This window comes from Varroa destructor, unplaced genomic scaffold (assembly GCF_002443255.2).
Source record: "Varroa destructor unplaced genomic scaffold, Vdes_3.0 BEIS01000002.1, whole genome shotgun sequence".
NCBI lineage: Eukaryota > Metazoa > Arthropoda > Arachnida > Mesostigmata > Varroidae > Varroa > Varroa destructor.
The window spans coordinates 54,087,476-54,105,502 of NW_019211455.1; the positions used below are offsets into that span (position 1 = coordinate 54,087,476).

Consider the following 18,027-nt stretch of genomic DNA (forward strand, 5'->3'; position numbering starts at 1 on the left):
AAAAACTCGGAAAGATATTTTCGGACAACGCAGCGTCTAATGACAAAACGAACCCGAGAAATAACTGATACGAATACGATTTACCTATTTTTAAATTTGCCACTGTGGCATTTTATTTAAAGATTTTCATTTCTTTTTGTTTATCGTGCCGGCTTGATGCTAGCTGATCGTAACAGGCTGTACAAAGTTTTTATATGTATATATATGTTTTTCCTAAGGTTTATTTGTTTCATTAAGCATATATTATAATTTGAGCATATTTGCGTCATTTTATTGTATACTATGCCCCCTAATCTACCCGAATTATGGGGCGCACGCATATACGCTAATTTACAGCGCTAACTTACGCGACTAGTTAGCCAGCCAGCCAGCCAGCCGAGCGTTAAATGTGACCTTAAACACAAATTTGAACCACATTTACAACGCGAAGTCAACAATGATAGAAAGGACACCATAATGAATGATGTTAATGCGGCTGTCTAGCTGCGGTAGCGTCAGAGACGCGTCCAGGCTCAAACGCCGGACAGCACAAGCAACAGCGCAAGAGAGCCGATGTATCTGTAGCGTTTCTTCGTCTACTTATACACAGGTATTCAGAGAGCCACATCGTTTGGCTATTGCGGGTCGAAAAATCAATGAATATATAAGAAAGCCACATAGTCCAATGGATTGCTCCTTGGTACGATGCCACTCACGAAGCCATGATAGAACACACGTCGGCTGGGAGTAAAATTCATTGAATTTCGTTGTAGCCCGGCCAGGAGAAGTTGGATCTGCAGGTCACAGCTGCCTAGTGCAATTTGCGGGAAATGCCTGTGATATTCTTGCTATGTAAGTGCTGACGCTAAATTTGATTTGCTGCGGAGGCTAACGCGGGGGGCTAAATACAATGTCAACTGGTAAGCACCGCCATGAATAAGCCAGTGTCTTAGCAGCGATGGTCTCAGCTCAAAGATCGAGGATGGTTTGCTGATAGAGGAGGAAAAAGTGTCAAAAGCTAAAACCATGTAGGGACGTTCAACAGTCTTAAAAAAGCTTTAAGATCACCTGTCAGATAGTTGACTTCACTTTTTCCTAGAGGATCCAAAAATCAAAAAGTTGAACGCAAGTGTGCCATGATAGGCCATCTCCTAAAAAGAATAACAGAATGTTAATCTTCAACTTTAGTCCAGCAGTTTTCTATTGGGCTTATATTTAGTGTAAGAACTGCTAAGCATAGACAATACTTGGAACATCAGGTACGTGGATCATTTATATAAAGCTAAGGATTAAAAATATTCAGTATTATTCTATATAACTATTTAGGTATAACGAAAGATAGATATCTACAATAAGCGTTCCCATGCTTAAGATCAGAGGAATAAAAAAGGAATAAGAAGCCCAAAAATGCACATTCTTTTACTTAATTGTAAAGTAGCTTTCAGTTAGTCAGCCATACAACACAATACGTAAAGTAGCCAGCCTAAAAGCCACGAAGTACGATTGCCACCCACGCTTTAAAGAACGATTATTCAGATGTAAATCTCCATTGCATATTCGTTCGTAAGCTTCATACACTATAATATATACACATGTTTATATATTACTCAAAACGCTCCATGTCCCAAAATGTGTATGCTCATTTATTCAACACGTTTTTCTTTCGTACTATCCATTTCCTCGGCGCTTTTTTATGTTGGCGACAAAACAAACGACAGCGAGCTCTTGACGACAAAAAAAATACTACTGAACCAAGTTCAAAGCTAACTCCAATGATTCAAGCTAATTATCGGCTGATTCGACTGATTTTCAACTGTCATATTGATCTTATACCCTCGTTTCTCTCTTTTACGCCCTAGCAACATCAGCATCATAAAACCCCAGCTTGAAGCTCCTAGCTTATGTCGTTTCATACGTCGCTAAAAGGAAAATTCTTTTTCCCATCGCTGGTTGCCATTCGCTGTGAGCCAAGCTTAGTAAAACAAATATGTTACATTGTTACCAGAAGCACGATGCACTAACGCCGTATCCGCTGCACCTGTGACTTCGTGATAACGTCTTTTATTTTGCTTTTTAATGCCATATTCATGGTGCTACTTGCCAGGTGTTTGCTATTATTGTCGTCGATGCTGACCCAGTGTAAATTCATGACCGAGAAGGCACAACTAAAAAAAAAAACAGGAGGGAAAGAGAGATCAACGCAGCATTCAATTGCTGCTTTCCAAAAAAGAAGTTCTTCTTGAAGCGGGTAGGGAGGGAGGAGGCGGGCAATTCAAAAAAAAACGACAGACTGTGGAAGCGCCTTGCACATGCGCTCAACAAGCATGTATAATTGATTTTGAGGGATTTTCCATTAGTGTTTGCGTATGCGATTTGCTTAACACTAAACAAGGCCATCAGAATCAGTTAAATCAAGTGTTGTTTAGTTCGAAAGGTAGCTGATTGGCGGTTACCTATGCGAAATATTCGATCCTGTGGCCTTATATATACTTCAAGTACGGTTATCACAAAACAGCGTAGACAAACTTCTATATAGGTTCGCAACGTGCTGCAGCGGGTGATTTTTCTGTTCTTTTCCTTTCCTTTCTAATGTGTGTGTGTGTGGCAATTTTTCAGCGGGCTCCAATCCACGCTTACGGACTCCAATATTTTAAAAATGCTTTAAAATGAAGTACCCGTTCCAGTCATCTGAAAGTTATTACATCACCTGAAAGAAACACTTTACAAAATACGTAAGATATACATTTGTCAGGCGCTACTATTCATATTTTTTTACACGTTCTTGGGCTACATAAGATGACTCGAAATGTAATGTGAGGTACGCTACACATTTGTGTGTTCGATTCTTATATTTTTAGACGTACCCATGCGTGTTGGTTCTGGGTGAAATCTAACTTCAAGCGAACGAAACTCTCAGCAAAATGTTCTATGAGAAAACCGGCAAAATACAAAAAAAATTGTATACATATTCGTCTGTATGTCAATCATAATAGAAACTCATTGGTACAGAAATATAAATATTAGCCCTTCAAGTATAGGTGTATATTATAGGTACAGATACTCAGTGCAGATGATAAGTTCGTTTAAGGTTTTGGCTGATGAGTAAGAAAAAAGAAGACTGACTGCGAACAGTCTTCTTAGTCATTATCAGCTTTACTGCAAAGGCTTCACGCAACGGTAAGCCGCTTTGAGGTTCAAAATATTTTAAATCGCTTCCCAGAGCTCTTTTTATTACTTAATCATATATCTGAAAGACCATTCTAGAACATAACGTCAAACTTGCAGCAAATTTTTTCTAGTAATAATCGTACTAGTTCCATAAAATGAGGACTTTTAGATATTTAGGAGATTGAAGAATTCTAAGAAAAAAAAACAGATGCGAAATCACCCGCGCATATAATGCTAAGTTTCGTGCGGCACAATCTCAGTGGCTACGACTGCGTCACAAACGACGACAAGCGTAACAGAGATTTCTAACGCTTATTTTTACTTAAATTTACTTATACAGTATACTATCCTATTATATCGGCAGCATATTGCAGACCAGCTGAATGGCTTACAAACAGTGGGAGACAATGGAGAACGTTAAAGCTTAGCCGGCGTAATACGTCGGCTGAATAAATAACCGTTGGACGATCAACAGTACGTTCTCAGCAACTCGCAATACAACAAGAGTTCGAAATATGAATCAGTATCAATTGTTAACTTGATTCAATAGAAACCATATTGGACAAAAATAGACGCGAGTTCACAGAACTTATGCGTGATGCTAACAGCATTTATGGGATATAGGCGTTTTCGTTTTTCAGGCAAGATTAGTTCTTATACAGAACTGGAACCAGCTTTGCGTTTAAAAAATTCATACTATGAGTAGAATAGGAAGGGTACAGTGATTTATGAAACGATGATCAATAGCTGCTAGCGAAGATACCAATGAAATCTTAAGTCGATCGTTCTACATAATGGCAGCAATCGAGTCTTCGGGATCTACCTAAAGTATTCCTAATTAGAATCGATCCTTAAAACAGTATCGATTGTAGTGTTGTTTAACATACGATATTAAGACGCAAAGTATCATATCAATACAAAAGCGATACGTACAATGTCGATTCTACGACTGTGAGAGAAACTTTTAATAATAGACATCTCTCTCATAAATAGTGAGCACTCACAATGGTCATAGTGCCAATAGTGTCTTTAATACAGCGGAAGTCAGGAAAATATTGCTGGGCCATTAACTCCTTAGTAGTATGAATTCCAAATGTTGCAATTAATTTTTTTTTTTTATATTTGTAATTACCTATTGTTAGCGTGTTTGTTATACGTAACATTAGAGAGTTAAAAAAATCGGTATAGTATTTAGTCGGCAATCACAAACATAGCCCTACGCAGTTTAAAACCTGTGTTGCCCTACATCTACTTGGGCATAATATTGGACGTAAAATTTGAGATATGACAATGTTTTGAGCTTTGCTTTCGGTGCTACTGTCGTTAGGCGCTGCGTCAGACGGCCGCCCAAGAAAAATTAACTCTTTCTAGTTAATTGTAAGTTATTTAAGTAATTATAGGTCTAGTTAATTAGTAACCTAGCCTATCTCATTACAGCCCGAGTAGGTGAGTACGTTAAAGTGAGTTAACGTTACTATTGCATCATCCCATAATGCCTACACGTCTCCATATGTACGTCGTATAGTTTAGCTTTGTTCGTGACGCGCCAAACGTTACCGTATGGCAATATACGTACGCATTCAGCACTAAATAACATGGCCCTTCCTCAGACTAGGCTGATTTTCATGGTAGGTGATGATACCGTCCGTTTAAGCAGTGACCAGCCGGCAACGGGAAAAACGCACGATGAGGCTACTTTTAAATGTTATCGACTACCACGGTCGATAGATGCGATGCCATTTACATATGTAACGATTATTTTCACCACTGTCTGTAACACTATTTCGATCCGTCTGCATACGCAGTATCGTCGCGTGGCTGGAATGATATCGCGCAAGCATTGGCATCGATCACTTATCAACGGGTCACAACAATCATATGATGTTAGCACTTGTTATATAGTTGGATATAAAAGCCTTCAGTTAAGCACAATACAATAGAATAAACCGCTCTAAAGGTTCGTGATTTGACAACAGATCACCCATTCGACAACTGAATCGGGTTATCTGAATGGGCAATTTTTTGTCGTCCTGTACTATTGTAATTAAACTAACTAATGCCAACGAATCACACTTCCAACAGCTGGTCCCTCCAGAGTATGAATCAGAGGAAACTGCCGTTCACAGCAGAAGCACATGCAGGGGCAGGAAAATCTCTTTGTTGCTACAAATTATTTCTTGGCTTCGACGGATCTACCGTAGACGCCGATGCAGCTATCGGCTTATGCAATCGAACGAATGCCAACTCCTTCGGTGCAGCTGGTCACCTGATTAATTGTTGCTAGACAAAACGCAAAGACTGGGCTGAACGCTTTGTATCTTGCGTTGAAACACGTATCATACGCAGCTTATGACGGATCGTCATACAATTCGCACTTCTCTACCATCCTGTTTCCGCCCCCTTTTCCCGGGTGTACGCGTACCGTGTGGCGGGACACCCCCTATCGATTTGCTCTATTCATGTACAGATTACTGCTGAAAGTTGCCTGCCAACGGCCTCTGCCTTTTTTACTCCTTACATCTGCGATCGATGGCAGCGACAGCGGCGGGGGCAATTCCCATTCCGCCGATAACAATAACAGCCGAGGCTACGCAAAAATTAACAGTGGCGTTTTTGCACGAAAGGGACCTATTGAGACATTTAGATGGAGTCGTCTAATATCTGGTTTGTCGCACTGCGCTGCGAGGAATGGAGAGACGAGAACCTTGTCTCAAACAAAGCTGTCACTTTTCCTTGGCGGGATTGTCGCCGCTGCCGTTAGCTATTTGCTGACGTCGGCAGCGCTGAGGCTTACTAGGATATCAAGTCCAATATATCTTGGTCGTGAGAAAAGAAACGTACAAAAAGTATCAAACAATTACCGTTACTAACTACATATAACAGATACCCGTATACAATTATCGGAGCGAAAAGATGTTTAATAGGTTGACCAATATGCGGATATGTCTCACAGCAGATAATAGCGATACACGTAGTAAACATAATACGCCATCGACACAACATAGTTATATAATACAATGCGGCACAAATCTCGCCATAGCTCGTATAGTCGTTTACTATTCTAGGTGCAGCAAACGACGCTGTTCGTCATATATTAGGCAGTGCAACCAAAGTAAAAAAAAAAAGAAGAACTAAAGAAAAGAAAAACGGAAAACTAATATTGTTCAGCACGTCTCTAGCCGGCATATCGCTAGATGAAAGGGTTTCCGTTTCTTCCACGTTCTCTTTCAATTCCTATGTACCGTGGGCAGCTACATCGATCTGCAGAGGTGCGGCACGTTCAACATCTGCCACGACGGCACACGATTATGGGCTGGCGACTGAAGCGATGATCTGTCTACCACGTACGAAACTGGCTAATGCGTCACAACGTTATCCGCTTGCAGACGTGCGCTCCTACCGTTGTTAACATCGGCGTCAACTTCGCTGCCGTATGATTTATCGCTGAAAGGAAATCATTTCGCGTTGGACCACGGGTAAGTACAGGGGAGCACGGGTGTACGCCACATCCTGTGTCAGCAACGGCGCTGCATTTGACTGCTATCAACGAAATCATTGAGAAAGAAGCGGGTAAGGTCGGAAGCCGAAATGGTACCTGTTCGCCGCTATTTGTACAATGGCTAAACCCCGGTAGAAGCATACGGCGGCGAGGATTGTCAACGAAGGCTGTGACCGCAGACCAACAGCGGCGACATCAACGGGAACCACGATGTTAATCGACTTATAATAAATGATATCATCTGTTTCCGACCTTCCAGTCAGCTCCTGTCCTATGTCCGGTCGCGATTTCAGTTTGAATTTTCTTTGGTTTCGCCATTTACTGTCCGGATCTATACACGGATACAGAAGGACCATTCAGGGCCCTGGCCGCTATGCTACCGCGGGGATTTCGCCAACAAAAACAACGTACGGAATAGCGGCAGCCTGTTACATATGGCGGGTGCATGTTCGAATAAAATAGCTCAAGAAGTTCCGCTGGAATATAGTACTGTTGTGTAATTCAGGAAGAACGGTTTTTATGTGGGTTCGAATGGGTTTGATCCCGAGAAACTTCCTAAAAAAATCTGACACTACAACTGTTACTGAAGAACTGATGCCAACAAAATTTAATTGCTGCATTCCACCTTCCTATTCTGGTGCCGAGCCAGTGTAATAAAACTCTAGGAAGCTGTGTTTGATCCAACTTAATGGACCGTTGCAATAAAGAATAGTACAGACTTTAATAAGAAAAACAAAATTGATCTGTCAAAAATAAAGTGTAAGTTTCGACTTTTGGTACATAAAGAATTCAGAGAATATTTTCATAAAATTTAATTGTTTTCGTTGCTAGGAACTCACGTCGGTAGTTGAGCGTAGTTTCGCCTGTCTATATATCACCTTATCATCGTAAACAAGGCTCTTATTAATGTACTCCTGGTAGGATATCACTGTGACAGATGTTTGTCATAATCTTAGAATAGATCGATGCAGGTCTGCCCTGTGTTTCAAGAGACGGTGTCTTGAAGCCTTTACCAGAGTTTATGTCAGAGGTCAACAAAATGCTAAGGGACACTTAGCAGCTATTTTAGTATTAATTCCTGTAAACTGACGACGTTTCCACAATCGCGTAGCGACAATTAACTTGACCTGCATGCATTGTTCACCACACAGAAAAATAAATGGTAGTTAAACAGTTTCTCTCATATAGTAAAAAGTAATATTATTTTTTACAGCCAGAATATAAGTATGTTTCTCAACTCTCCCTCCTCTCTCCTTACGTCTCTCCCTCTAAGTGGCGCTAACTTTTTAAAGTAACTAAGTTTGTCTATTAAAGTTAATTTATTCGGCTTTCTGCAGCTTCGCTGCACCATCTGGTGGCCTACGCGTCATGCTAATGCAAAAGACAGTCATAGAAGCGATTATTAATGACCCATTACCCGTTTCGGAAGTTCTTCGCGGTCGACCGTTCGCTTTCCAGGCCTCGTTACGCCAATTCTAACAATTCTAATACGATAAAGATAATATTGAGCTATATGTTGGGCGTAAAATATTTTTTGCATAAACTGTGTGAGGACTTTCCGGTTCGTCAAAACCTCAAACAAAACAAAACAAAAAAAAACGAAGTTGTCACACATCTGGGTCACCTTACGTAGTTATTTGCCCCTCCAAGGATCGTTATATGGGGTATTTTTTTATTTAGACCCATTCATCATGTCACCGTTTTGGAGCTTATAGCAAAGCGCCACCTTTCCGTACTATTGAGCTCTTTGATGACCATGTTATAGTTTATCGGAAGCTTAACTATCTTTATTGTACTAAAAGTTGATATCGAACGTCGCTTTTCATTTCCGCTGATGGCTCTATGTGGAAATGATTTCTTCTACCGAGCGAATAATTACATGGATATGGATATGCGGTTAGCAATGGCATCTTCACTAAGTTCATAAAGAAGCCACGTTATTACGTTTAATATATACCCTAGTGCATGCACGCGATTTGTGACAGTTGTGCGAGTAAGTGAGATATGACCTACTCACGAGGTGACCGGGACTAATCTTTACATAACAAAGAAGGCTATAGGCCACCGTCACCGGCAGCATGCGGCGATCCGGGGTACGGTCCGTGGTCTAAGTGGGGACCTTCAGCTTCGAAGTGCTAAAACCAGCCTTGACAAGCAATGTCTGATCAAGTGATTCATTAAATTGCAAAAAAACCCTACAAATTACCCTAGGCAGAATATAGCGGTCAAAGTGGAAAATCCAAAATAGTCCGCAGATTAAGTGGTTCGAACTTTAAATAAAACATAAAGTGTAGCTGAATAAGGTTAACAGTTGTCGAAATCACCTACCGACTAGGCCAACATATCACTTACCCAAAAAGCATCTTTAAAGTGACTGATAGGTGCTGCACTCATCTTGGGTATCCTTTAGGTGAATACCTAAGAAGAAGTCTGGCTCCGCACCCCACAACGATGTCACTAACCCACGAGAGCGGTAAAGCTGAACGCGAAACTGCATAAACGCCAGCCGGCAGCAAGACGCACATTAGAAACTTGAGTAGAGTCTGTAAAACGGAAACTCTAGTTAATTATTTCCTTGAATCACCACACGCTGTTGAATCGTATTTGCGGGTTAATGATGAGCGTCAGTCACATGTCGGTATTAACTGAAACAAATGCGATAGAGAGAATTAGATACGTAAAAACTTTCGAATCAGTTTACACTAGACAGTTTAATTATTCTGTCTGCTGTGTTTACTAAGTAACAGAAAGTAAGTGAGTTAAAGTAACAGAGGATCTTTGATAATAGGACAAACTATGTTAAGCTTCCGATTATATGGCTTTCAAATAAGTCAATTTTGCACTAACGAAATACCTGCTGGCACAGCGCATTCGAGTGATGATAATGACCGAGCGTGTAAAAAGCCCCGGCACTAGGAGCAATGAGCCTTGGCCTAGACAGATATTGCTAGATCACTGGGGCACGCCACGCGAATCGGATCACCTCTTCTCCATAGAGTTTTGTTATTTCGTTTATATATATATGTATATATATGCAATTCAGATCTCGAAGCTGAGTGTTCTTGATACCCTACGCGTCAGCATTTTTACTGTCGATTTGAAGTATGGTATTTTGTCACGACTTACGATATGGCACGTCTGACCCGAACATCAACCAAAGCAACGCCTTTTAGAAGCTCCTAGCTTTTTCTTCTTCTTTCGCACTCCAAGCAGTAGCTGCCCGAATGGTCCTGCTCAAGGACAGCAAATAGCTTAGCAACGATTTTCAGCCCAAGCATAACGCTCTCAAAAAAATTACAGGCTCTTAAGTATTTCGATAAGGATACACCGATAAATTTCGATAGCCCCTTCTTTCTAAACGAAAGGTCAGCACGTACTTCTTCTCATAAGGCAAATATGCATTAGTAGGCTATGTGGTCTACGCTGGGTGTCAAAAGATCAAACTGACTCTTCACCAGAGCGTTTGTCCTGAGTCGTATTCCTGAACATTTCCACACAGTCACGTATGTTGTTTATAGGTTTCACAGATTGCCGAATCGTTTTCGTGCATGACTAATATTACATTCCCAGTAAAATTAAACATTCCTAATTCCTAAGAGACGTTAACTTGTCATTCAGCGAGAAACAGAAGCAACTGTCGACGGTGAAGATCTAAGATCAACCTCACGCGTGACTAAACACAAAGCACACCCTGACATCGTTATGGATGTATATAAACGTTATTTAACACTATCCATTGTCTGACTCTTACATTCTCATTCATTATTTTAGAATCCAATTGACACGCTCGTTCTCTGTACACCTAGTTCGATTTGTCTCAACTCAAATTTAATCTCAGCCTGCACGATCTTCTTACGAACCTAACGGTTTTCCCACCAAATTTCCTCATGGCACTTTCCATTAATAACAAGCCATTGAATTCATGGCATATCTTTCCGCTTTTTTGTACGCAACAACAGCGTACGGCAAGCTCTCGTAACGTGACCCTTGAATTCCGTTAGCTTTCCTATTCAGCCGATTGCGCTATCGTAGCCATTAGCGTTTATAGAGATTATATGATTCACGCACAAAGGGGATCGCTGCTGTTCTCTAAAGTGGCAGCGACCGTTGGCGGTCTTCGCTTTCTGGATAATACCGAAATGAACTAGTGGCAGTCAGATTTAAAGGGCTGGTACTCTTCACTAGGCGGAAAATCCGTTGGATGAAAGAGCTCGAAAAGTGGCGTGTTGCTCGAAGTATCTGGCATGTGATGATAAAGGTTAATATTCTTATAAGCTTTATATGATTTTACTTACTAGACCTAATGATTGAAAGTTAAATAGATTCAAGTGCAAAAAGTTGATGGTGGATACGTTTAATCATATGAAATATGTTCTCATGTACCTCTATTGAGTGTTGAGTTCATATCACTAATAGTGCTATCTTATGCTGCTAAGTACGCTGCCATGATTTTGAGTATAGCTTCAAACATACATTTTATAAATTTCGGTAAGGGTCGCATGTCTGCTGATGATTGAAGTATGTTTTACGTGTTTTTCTATTTCTCCCAATCCTTGCAGCTACTAATTACCGCCTTTTACGTTCTCAAAATATAGCCGAATAGGCCCGGTTCAGGGACAACTAGCCGTATTCAGCCAAATAGTGTTAGAAACCTGTTCTTTAGCGACCATACCTCGCAAAGAAGCCTGCGACCTTGGCCATGGGCTAAATCTGTATCAATTGAAAAATCAGATTTTCTTATTACCAGCCAGATTAATTGACTACCAATAATCGAACGAAGTAACAGCTCTTCGCCATTTCGTTAAAAATATGCTCTCGCTATCAGCCCTCGAACTGGCCATTGCAAACCCGGTCAACAAGTGCAGCGGGAACCACCGCGCGATTCGTATTACTAGTAGAACTGCAGCTCCTAATAATAATAATAATACTATTATTCATATAGATCAGCGGCCGGTTCGCGAACAGCATTGTAAACGTCCGGTTGTCGCCTTCGCTCGTGCAGCAGAAACGAATTGCGGTTACCAATTTGTAGCAAAATGGTGATACTGAAACAATTGCTCTGCCAGTCAGCATTCAGAGTCGCAGCTGGGTCGCTTTCGGCCCGTAAGGACCACCAACCAACCAACCAATCAACAGCGGAGCTGTCTCCGCCTATAGTATATCTTAGCTTAGCAATCTCCATAGTGACAGAACGCTGTCGGTTCGGGTTCGACTGACCGACAGCGCCCAACCGAATCCAATAGGTAATTCGCCAGTGATTCTGGTTAGCACCGGCCCTCATTCGAATCTCACGGGTGATGAGAGAGCGATATTTTGCCAACAGTTTAACGAAGGCATTTTTGAAGCGTTTAATAGTTTGCAGCCATAGAGGGAAAGCGACCATGCGATAGTCTATAAATAAGATGGTGAAAAGGCTTCGCCGTATGTTCCGTCGAACAATGTACAGTATAAAATACGTCGTAATGATAGCACGTCTATAGGGCATTTTGGCTACACTTGTCAGTGATTTGAGAGCATCAATATAATCAGAATACGCAATAGCAGATTCTATTGTTAACATTATCAATAAAAATTGACGAGTGGCAGTAGTTCAGAGCGTAATAGCAAATCTTAATAAACACCTTATTTCTTACTACTATTTTAAACTCATTGGCATTTTTAATAATGTATTAAATTCTATTATTATGGCCAACGAAGTGGGCTATTTTATGAGCCGTGGGATGTAAAGGACGCTTCCAAAACGACACGGATCATTGCCCAAAATAGTGAACAAGGGCAAACTGATTAAGTAAGGTTGGCAGTAGGATACACATGGGAGTACAGTTTATTTAATGCGGACGACCATATGTTCGGGTAAATAACGAAGGGATTTGTATAAAAAACTATTGGTCATGAAAAAGGAGACCACTTTCCCTTAACTCTTAGACTCTACATACAGCGGTTTTGTCAGATTTACAATGAGTTAATTAGCGTCCAGCGCGACCCTGAAATAACTAACTCGACCGGTGTAGCTCTGTATGTCAACAACAGGCCTCTGTATGTCATCTGTTACTTAACCCAATGGTAACTATTTCTGTATATATATACTCTCATGCCACAAAATAAATAGTCAGGTGACATACTCTGACACAGGAGCAGTGACCTAGTTAACCAAGCCTCGCATGCACTGGTGAAAAAAAATAGGTTATATTTTGCTGCGCTGTGAAAAATGGCGACGTCATTTCCTTTTGCCGTATGATAATACATATAAAGTTTGAAAATTATTAAAAAAAAATACAAAATGGCCTATATATAGAAGTATTTGGGGGCAAAAACCTGCCGCCGATTCAGAAGTGGATACATACATGCCTCCTCCGTACGAGCTAGCACGGCCCTGCTCCTGCCGGCGGCATTTGTGCCCTCCTTACATTTTGGGTACGCGAGGACCTAGTACAGCAGACTTGCGTTCACCAGTCAAATACACGTCAGGTACTCCGATTGGCTAGCAACTTGATATACTTCCTATGCTGATATAGACGCTGCATTGGGATACTGCTGGTAGAGCTATTAGGTCTCTGCCGTGTGAGTCGATCACACAACACATCTCTCAACCCAAAGGTTTTACCAGCCACCGCAGGTAGACTGTCGCTGTACGCAGTGAAGGCTGGCGCGAGCAGGCGTAACGACGGCCTCGATGATGCTTACGCCCACATAATAACCACTGTAGCAGCAACGGCAGCCAATAGCGCACTAAGCGTACCCTATGCAATTATAGCTGTTATTACGATATATAGAACTATAACGATGAAATATGGTGCCACGAATTGGTACCAAATGAAAAGCGCTGGATTTCCTGATAATTGTGGCGAAGCATCAATGCTATGATGTGAACAAGAGTAGACCGCGGATATTTAAGACCTTATTGTTGCTTACCCAAAAGTCTACGACGTAATGTGTGTCGACTGCGCCTGGAAGCTGAAGTAGCTGCTCGGAACGATATTCACATGGCCACAGCAGAACATCGGCAAGAACTCACAAAAGACAGAGTACAAGTGGAAGCTACGTATGCGTACTGATAGCGTGAACAAAAGGGTGTTTCTGGCTAGGAAAGGGTGAGGGATGAGAGAAAATTGCCTTTTTTTTTAAGGAAATTCGGAATTCAAGATGGAGTTCTACCTGATGAACAAGTCGAAGTCACACGATTGAATGGCTCTCTTCTGTAGGAAGTGTCATAAAGATAAAGAGAGCAGAAAACAAAAATTCAATCAGACAGAGTTCGAGCCCGATCTATAGAAAGCAAAAGACCGCAGTGAGAAGCAGAATGTTGATTAGAAATTTTGCAGTCACCATTTTCTGTGATGCCTACTATGAGATCCCGGATTGACTACTCTGCCATCGGGGCAGCAAAGCGTTAGGAGAAATTTTTGCAGCCTAAAACTCTTTCGTTAGACGAGACGTAGGATGAGCGACACAGAATTCTTCTTCCGGCACGGCAACAAACTGAAGTACACTCCTTTCAAAGATTAGATTATCCGAATTTAAATCCAATTTTTTGGAATCTGCATGCTGTATCAAGAGTTTTTGCTGAATGACTACTTGTGATTTGGGTATCTCAAACAATGTCTTAGCAATTTTGAAAGCGATCGGGAAAAAGTCAATAAAGCAACACTCACTGATAGGCCTGGGTCGTTCCTTGAAGCTGCAAAATACAAATGGCTCTGTCTGGTTGTATCCAAATGCTGGACAATTTACCGTATATGCGTCTGACCCTCTCGAAGGGAACGTATTGAAGCAATATGTTTAAAGAAGTGTTTCTAATTTTGCCTTGAGCTCAGGATTTTTCGGATCACCTAGTATCTAGCGACGTTATCCTAGGTACACGCCTTCGCTTATTACAACAGCTATGTCATGTATAGACACAGTAATAAAAAACGTTTAAGGGGCTAGTATCACTGTTGTTACGTTGGATTGCCATCTATGATATATACATCCTCTGCTTGCGCAGCCATACGCAGTACGTTACTCTAACGACTATATTCAATCTCATTACCTTAGCCTGTTACGCACGATGCAGTTCGACGCAAAATTTTCCATTTTTGCCATAATCTATAACCGTGTTGCCACTTGCTAGCACAATGTTATATCCAAGATGGGACACTCTGTTGAATCTGTATATCCTCAGAATGTGCCATGTATTTGTCCGTCAGTTGCACTTCACATACCCTAACGAAGCACTTGAGATTAGCGAAAGCTTCGTTTTGAAACTGTTCATAAAGTTATGGTTAGAACTTTACTAGAAAGTAGAAAGTTCGCACTGTACTTATAGTATGTGCATGTTTTCCCGTTCATCCACGTCCTACAAATCAATAGGTTGTCGTTTATTTGGTACAATTTCCACCGTCACACCATCAATCAAATAGACACTCTCTATCCGCCGATTCAGACATCTATTTAGGCAACGAAATCTGAGATTCCATCTGCGACACCTCTACTCGTCGTGCTTGCTCCAGCGGTGAATTAAATGTGCTTTGCCAAAGATCGGCACACTACCCGTAGCAAAACGGTTTGTTGCTAGATTTATTTTTTGAGATGCCTCTGGACGAACGCGATAACCAGTAGCATTTGTATAGCAACACTTCTGCTTGTTGCAGTGTCTCAAGCGAAAACAGGGCGAAGTCTTGAAGGGACAGTAGCGTTTCACTAAGTACTCGTTCAGCGCAAGCTAACCCAACCGTCATTTAGCTCCATGGACCGTTACCGGGAAGGGAGCAGTCGTAGCGACGCGGGTGAGTGGATGTTACATTGCGTTAGGAAAGAGAAAGACAGGACAGCTGGTGCTGGTGAGACGATGAAAAACGACAATGGCGACATCTAATGTGAGGGCCAGAAACAGTAAAGGAATAGTCTCGGTCTTGCTGCTTTGCCATGGGAATTTTTGAGAATTTAAAACGTCTTAAACGTTACGGGAAGAGCCTGGTACTATCAGATAGTAGTTAGAAAAACCAATGTTTAGTGGGGGGATATGTCGTTAACGTGATGATAAGAGGAGTTGTAGCTTTTGCTACTGTCAGGTAGGTAGTCTGACGTTCGAGATTTTTTGGACCAATTTTTAGCCTCTAACGTTTACTCGCAAGCGATAGTATCTTGTATTGCTGCTCACGTTAGCCTAAATGTCCGATAGGCTTTTTCAAATCGCGGGTAGATTTTACGTGTGCTATGCCATACGTATGATGGTTAAACATTGATAAAGTTAACCATCGAAAAAAGCGGCCGCAGATGAACGGCGGGTTGAAGGAGAGAGAATCAGTTCATCAGATTAACGATTGTGCAATGTCAAGGTTTCGACGCCAACGAAATTTTCATGCAAGTTAAGCTTAGCGTTCCTGCTAAGCCTAACTTGCATGTACACTTCATGACTTGAAATTCATATGAGTTCGTCAATTAATCTTTAGTGGAGGCAAGCAGCTGACGCCTCTCACTACAGGTCCGAATCTCTAGATGTCTACATATTATATTAACCTATAAGAAGCTAACAAATGCCGTAAGATGTCAGCGCGCATAGCCGTTAGGGACAGTAGCGTCAAGAACAAATTACTCCAGTTCAAACACGGTAAATTCGAAACAGATAATATTTAGCTTGATTTTTACTAACATAACTATATAGTAATGGTTTATTTGTTCTACGCAATGGAAGGAAGTAAAGATCAATAATTTTGGTAGTAACGGCACCTCGATTTCTGCTATGAAATCAAAATTTTGGACAAGATTTCAGTTCGAATTTTTAACGACCTAACACTATCAAGCTTTATATCTAATACCAGCCTGTCTATTTTAAGCACAACCTAATGTTACTGATTTGCTTGGAGAAGTGATTTCATCAAAAACAAAATCAACCCTGTAATATCTGACAACAGTGTTGGGTAAATAACTTAGACATGTTCATCCAATTGCCCACACCAACAATCTAACCAGATAGATTGTCTGAATCACAAGCCTATCATCAGAATGAGCGATTCTCGAAAGCTCTGATAGCAACTTAAAATAGATAACGAACTGCAAAAGAAGCAGATAATACAGCCGTCTACAATTAAATATACATTGCGTTCGGCTCTACATACGTATATTATAAATTTCAGTAAGTAATATAAAGAATACGCATCTGGGACTTGAGTGTTGGCACATACGGCCAATCAAAGCAGTGGACCCGCTGTAGCTAAAACGATAAATCGCTTCGACTTGTTAGCATTACACCATACCAGATGGTATATTAATTGGTTGAATCGTTTGTACTGAACTAAACCTCGCTTTCTTTATTTAAACTATGAATATGTGTACGAAAAGTAGAGTCAGCATGGGTTCGCCTTCGACTTGGTATCTCTTAACGACTGAGCAATCTCTTCACTTACATATAAAATGCCAGTATTTGTTTTAATATTCATTCGCGAAGTCATCATGCTTTACATTTAAACAATTTTATTAGAATAAATGAGAAAAATGAAGAGAAAATAGATATGGCATTCAATTAGGCCACAAGGTTGACCTTTATTTTTTACAGTAATTTTGCTGTATTTTCACTATATCTCTATCGATAACATTAATCATTTAACATTAATGTCACTTGCGAATTAATGTACTTTCTGATTCGTCTTTTGCAGTATTGCTGAGAATAAACTGATTTATCACTGATTACGTGTGCGATATCTCTGACTGTATCGAAACATTCGTCTGTGCTCTCCGAAACTCACTGCGAAGGTAACTAGCTCACTGCAGGTTTAGCAACTCGATCATTTGTACGGTTGGCAGCAAGAAAAACACAATAAAATATTTCAGTGATAAATTGCGTAAACAAAAAATTTCATGCGCTACTCCCGTTCTAAAGTACTAGCCTTCTATTCTAAATGCTATTGACAGAGTGGCTTGGCTGATTCGATACGAACATGTACAGGGTTTATTTAATGATATATTTAATAAAAGTAAAAAATGCATATGGCATTATTGAAGAGTAGCTTAGAGCCTAACGTATACGCGAGACGCAATAGACGTTTTCAACGTATTTTTTAAACTAAGGATAAGGGAGTGCACAGCTTCAGAAGAAATATAACTATCAGAAACAGAGCAATGTCTTCATTTACGGAGGCTAAATTTTATCCCGGACTTAGTTTTGAACGAGGCTCTGCGAAATCTGCATGTAACCCCGCTTTGTTAGCCTGTTTGAACTAAAAGCTTTATTTATTATGGAACAAATGGACACCTTTCGCCACTTTTCCTGCCTAAGTGGACATTATTAATATCAAATCTTCAAATAACACACTCTTCTTGGCTTCAACTCTAAATTCAGTAAGATTGCTCAAATTCCTACTTGGTGCTTGTTCCATGGTATTGGAGCTACCTCTTTTGTACTG

The 18,027-nt window shown here is 40.7% G+C and overlaps 1 protein-coding gene across 8 annotated transcripts in view; it reads right to left on the bottom strand.

The window, feature by feature from the left end:
* The window catches only part of LOC111244222 (nostrin-like), a 48,585-nt gene extending 33,199 nt beyond the window's left edge, over positions 1-15,386 (bottom strand). For 2 of the 8 annotated variants that reach the window (XM_086981267.1, XM_022791057.2), the window contains exons 1-2: positions 14,676-15,386; positions 8,999-9,291 (exon numbers count right to left, since the gene is read on the bottom strand). In XM_086981267.1, the coding sequence (XP_086837393.1) occupies positions 8,999-9,040 (42 nt within the window). In that variant the 5' untranslated portion in view covers positions 9,041-9,291; positions 14,676-15,386. Of the gene's footprint in view, positions 1-4,723; positions 4,909-8,998; positions 9,292-9,772; positions 9,877-12,990; positions 13,329-14,675 lie in introns of those variants that run through there. The other 6 variants (XM_022791058.2, XM_086981260.1, XM_086981262.1 and 3 more) reach the window with 6 other exon arrangements.
* Positions 15,387-18,027: the final 2,641 nt, after the last annotated feature.